This window comes from Electrophorus electricus, chromosome 15 (assembly GCF_041902795.1).
Source record: "Electrophorus electricus isolate QZ-2024a chromosome 15, ASM4190279v1, whole genome shotgun sequence".
Lineage (NCBI taxonomy): Eukaryota > Metazoa > Chordata > Actinopteri > Gymnotiformes > Gymnotidae > Electrophorus > Electrophorus electricus.
The window spans coordinates 13,412,501-13,417,500 of NC_137511.1; the positions used below are offsets into that span (position 1 = coordinate 13,412,501).

A 5,000-nucleotide genomic window follows, 5' to 3' on the forward strand; every position below is an offset into this window, starting at 1 on the left:
AGCAGATGCTGAACCTGAGCCTGCGAATGCTGGATGAACTCTGGCTGTAAAGCATCCTGTAGAGACACATACACATACTCCACTGACTGGAGAGAGAGAGAGAGAGAGAGAGAGAGAGAGAGAGAGAGAGAGAGAGAGAGAGAGAAAGAAAGAGAGAGAGAGAGAGAGGGAGAGAGGGAGAGAGAGAGAGAGTGTGTGTGTGTGTTTGTGTGTGTATGCGTATGCTGTGTGTACAAAAAGAAAGCAAATGATGAATGTAAATATATTACACAGTATTGAAATGAAGGCTTGTCAGAGCCAGAAAGCGAGCTTGACTCACACTGAGCACGTGCAGGTTGGCTGAGAGCCCGGCTGTGCTCTGGAGTGGTATAAAGCTCGCACGCCCTTGCTTCTCCATCCCTGCTCTCTCTCTCCCCCAAGGAAGGGAAGCTCCTGCACTCCACTCGCCGCTGTGCATGACATCAGCTCCACTGATCTCTGATTTCAGATCACACACATTTACACACCAGTTGAAAGGGTGCCACCTGTCAAGTAGCTTGGTATTGCATTGGTTAACCTTCACTGGGACTCAGTTATGACCTGTGACACCTTCAACTAACTGAGCTTACACAATATTACCCGTGCACAGACTTGCCATCTCTCTCCTGAGAGGGTCAGGCTGAAAGGGCATTTTGTGTCCAGGGCACAAACTTCAACCAGCACACTTCTAGGCATCCCAAAAGGGTCATATACAAGAACTCTCAACATTAATGCAAATAGAGAAATCTGCTCACCTCTATATCTGTATGACACAAACTACCCTTACCTCCCACTTTACATGCATACAATTTAAATTAACTTTTAAAGGTCACCTGAATAATTAACCTTAACTTTAAAAAAATAATTAGTTATTAAAGCCAATTACTGTATGCCAGGTGCATGGTGATTAAAAATGCTCCCATTTAAAATGTGCATTTGTTCTGTGTTGCATTTCAAATGAGGGAGGACATGTTTTGCCTGTTGACCCTGTTAAGATGTGGGGCCTTGCTGCATGGGGGCAGCTCCGTGCGTCAGGGCGTAGGCATGATGTACTGTCACTGGAGACCGTGATACTACACTGTTAATAGTATCTTGTAAGCTGGAAAATAACTGGGCGTATTTACATCTGTCTAAATATTATCACTTCAGAGGCACGCGCTGTGCAAGTAATTCATGGTATTCTTATTCTGGCTTTTATGAATAGGATCAGACTTCCTGACAGTACCGATTTAAAATGCTTAATTAGACAATAGCAATTTAAAATGCCAATTCAGACAATACCAAGTGAAAATGCCTGATCACATGTTTAAGCAAACTGGCTAAATGTCACAGGGGACTGCATGAGGAATGGCGTGCTCACCTGTGTGGTTGCTGCTGGCTGCTGGCGCTGTCTCTGCCACGCTGCATCTGACGCGGGTTTGGGCTCTCCTCCTCTGCTGGCTCTGGGCTTTTATGTTGGCTATGACAGCAGCTGCTTTCAGGGCCAGTACAGCACAGTGGGTGCCATGGGCCGAGCTTTCTGGGAAAGGCGCACACACCACTGAGACTTTAATCAGAGCGTGGCTACTGTGCTCAAAGTGTAATTCAGAGTACCGTGCTACTGTACCGCTAGGTACATTAGAGATGTACTACAAATACTACTTGATAGACAAGATTTGTGTGCAGGATAATGTACTCATCTCAGTGATCTACATGCATATGTATTCATTTGTGTCTGTATATATGCATGTCAGTGTGTGTGTGTGTGTGTGTGTGTGTGTGTGTGTGTGTGTGTGTGTGTGTGTGTGTGTGTGTGTTCTGATCGGCTACTGTAAAATTTGTTGCCTTTAAATTCTGCCATTCTTAAATTCCCAGGGAAGCACTGCAGTATTGCTTGAATCAGGCTAGCAATAGATTATGCATGCAAAGAAGTGTGCAAGAGAATAAAACGAGGCAAAAATAAGAGAATGAGAGACAGAAAGAGAGAGGGGGGGTGGATCTCTGGTAATGATCTACTTCAGAGTAGCATTATTTGAAAAGAAGCACTGAGTGTAATGCACATCAATTATACATTAAAGAGAACATAAAAACTATACAATGTGACAGCACAAATAATGTGTGTGTGTGTGTGTGTGTGTGTGTGTGTGTGTGTGTGTGTGTGTGTGTGTGTGTGTGTATAAAACAAAGAAGTCTGTATGGGTTTGTGTGTACATCATCTAGGAAGGTTTCTTGCCTGGCACTTTGATGAGAGTAAAAGGTCGAGCACAGGCCCTCTCCCTCTGCCCCAAATACCAAGCCGAGTTCTCTCTCCCTGGGTAAGCCTTGTCATAGCTTCCCGTCTCTCCTCCGGTACTCCAGCACCTGTTGGAGCTGCTGGTAGTGGGTTGTGCAGGGTAAGAATGACTCTCATTTGTGAAGCTCTTGCTCTGAAATTCGGGATCTGTCCCAGCCTTAGCTCTTGGTTCACCAGGGCTGAACAAGCTAGCGTAGCAGCTGGCAGGTCTCTGGGGGCACAGGCCCACCCTGGAGCATGGCTTGTCCGTGGAAGATGGGTTTATGTTTGTGTTTCTTAGCTGGACAGACAGTGTGGATCTGTGGAATTCTCTTACCTCCTTCTTCCTCCCCCCTGGTTGTGCTGACCCAACCTCTGGAAATCTTAAATGACTGGATTCATTAGCTATCAGCGGTTTAATGTTACTGACTGATGGGTTGTTTGTGTATGATGTTGAACTGGTGGTGCAAAGCCCTCCAGTGTAGCTGTGCCTGTGTTCCGGTCTTGCCACTGTCCCATTTCGCTCTCCAATAAGCTGGTCTCTCTGCTCCACCACCTTGATTCTAGTGGGTTTTCTCCTGAGCACCACAGATGCCCTGGGCTCCAGAGGAGGGACTTCTTTGCAGGGCACATTAGAAATGCCTGGTGGATGGTTATCTCTGCCAGCTATATTTATGGAGGCATGCGAGGTGTGGTTCTTCATACTGATGAAGGTAGAATTGGCAGGAACAAAGCTCCCTCGAGTGGTCAGGTTAGGGAAGCTTGAGGAATAGCATTCTTCAGTATTCTGATTAGGTGGACGAGAGTCAGCGTTGAAAGGGCTGTCTTTATCGCTGGACTGGATGCTTGTAGTGGTTTGTGCTCTGTGCTCAGCAACTTTGATCACCAGAGCTTTTCGCTGACCAAGATCAGTGTGAGGTTTGTTGATGGCTATGGCACTGGGTTCCCTCCCTCCAGCCTGGGAAGGAAGGCTTGTATCGGGCAGACTGGAGGAGCGAGCCACCATCCTGGAGGTGATGGTAATGGAGGATAAGGAGCTGCTATGTTTGGGAGTAATGGGCGCTGTGACAGGAGTTGGCTGGGGAGCACTTCCTCGTCGGTGCCCTAGGGTTTTCCTCATTAGGTTGCCGGGTGGAAGCTTGCTGTTCTCAGAGGCAGGCATCTGCACCCTAGTGGTCAAGTCCTGTGTTGCGCCTTGGACTCCATCTGATAGTGTGTTTCTCTCCTTGACTGCAGTCTGGCAGAGGAAAATGAGATTCACATGTTAAAAGCTTGAATTTGTACTTTATGACGACAAAGGGCTTATTTACGCTTCTCGCATACACAATCACAAGCTTGCAATCAGCTTGCTCAGAATTTTTCGTTGTGCTACTTCCAGACCTGAAGGGGCTTTCACTGTTACCATAGTAACCGCTTCAGTGTCAGGGGAATCAGGAGTAAATTAATTAAGTTTGAAGCAAAAACTCATCTTTATGATTTGTTCAAGTATCACAAGAGATTTGTGGGCAATTCTCAGCACGGCATGGCGTTTCCTTATCAAGATTATACAGAGAGGCTGGTGTGAGGCTGGTGGACAAGGAAACTCCTTGTCATCATCTTTAGGCATAATCATTCTTACTGACCCAGTGTACTGAGACAGTTGCTATAACAGAAAAGAAACCTCTCACACTCTGTCTGGGTAACCTGGTAAGCCTCAGGGAGTCTGGCTTACTAGTAGCAGAGACAACATGAAGGCTTCTGGGTTTAAGTATATATGTCTATCCCCTCCTACCCCAAACACACACTATTTTTTCTCACTATATTTTTGACAGACAACATACGTTAAACATAGGCAATCTGTAACTCTAAACACAGTAATAATATTGGGAATAATGATTCCAATAGATATAATGAGTACAATATATCTATGTAATGTATAGTATAGACTGACTGATCTGGTAGCGGGTCTGACATACTTGAGACACTACAGTTCAGTGAGGCACGTAATGACTGCTTTGCCCTTACTTTTACAAAAAACTATGTGAAACTATATGTCTCAGAAGATAGGCCATTGTTATTACTGGTAGAATTCTAGCTAACATAGATATAATAAAATAAAACAATAATAGTAGTAATAGGTTTAAAAGAAACATGTGTACAGTTTAAAAGAAAACTTGAATATTTTCAATACAAATTGAACAATACAAATTATACTGTTGTATAAAGGTTGTAGCAAGGAGCTACTTTAAGTCAAAATGCCTACAATTCATCTCATACTGTGCAGTGTTCTCTGTTTTCCATATGCCTGAGAGACAGGCCGTCATCTGTAGAATAGCTTCTGAAGTTTGATGAAATGTCCCGCTATCATCATCAGTTTCCACAGCCTCTTCCTCCTGCCTTCATCTCCCTCGTCTCTCCTCTTGCCTGCCTCTCTCACTTTATTCTCCTCACTTTAATCCTCTCCCTCTTTGCCCTGCTTCTCTCACCTCCCCTCTTGCACTCCCCACTCCCCTCTCCTCAGCTCCTCTTTGCTTCTTCTCTACTTCAAATGCCAGGTTTTCCAGTGGCTCACCGTCAAACAGGATCAATGTGAGTGACAAAGAGCGGGACAGAGAGCGATCCCATCATCGGAGAGCGAGACAGAGAGCGATCCCATCATCGGAAAGCGAGACAGAGAGCGATCCCATCATCGAAGAGCGAGACAGAGAGCGATCGCATCATCGGAGAGCGGGACAGAGAGCAATCCCATCAT

General features: G+C 45.4%; 1 protein-coding gene across 6 annotated transcripts in view; it reads right to left on the bottom strand.

Moving 5' to 3' along the window:
* Positions 1 to 5,000, bottom strand: part of c15h10orf90 (chromosome 15 C10orf90 homolog) — an 18,609-nt gene that overhangs the window by 4,980 nt on the left and 8,629 nt on the right. For 3 of the 6 annotated variants that reach the window (XM_081697206.1, XM_081697205.1, XM_081697209.1), the window contains 4 exons: positions 2,231 to 3,506; positions 1,379 to 1,537; positions 320 to 477; positions 1 to 224 (listed from right to left, as the gene is read on the bottom strand). The exon at positions 1 to 224 is cut by the window's left edge and continues 32 nt beyond it. In XM_081697206.1, the coding sequence (XP_081553332.1) occupies positions 1 to 224; positions 320 to 477; positions 1,379 to 1,537; positions 2,231 to 3,506 (1,817 nt within the window). The remainder of the gene's footprint in view (positions 225 to 319; positions 478 to 1,378; positions 1,538 to 2,230; positions 3,507 to 5,000) is intronic. The other 3 variants (XM_081697208.1, XM_081697207.1, XR_014117123.1) reach the window with 3 other exon arrangements.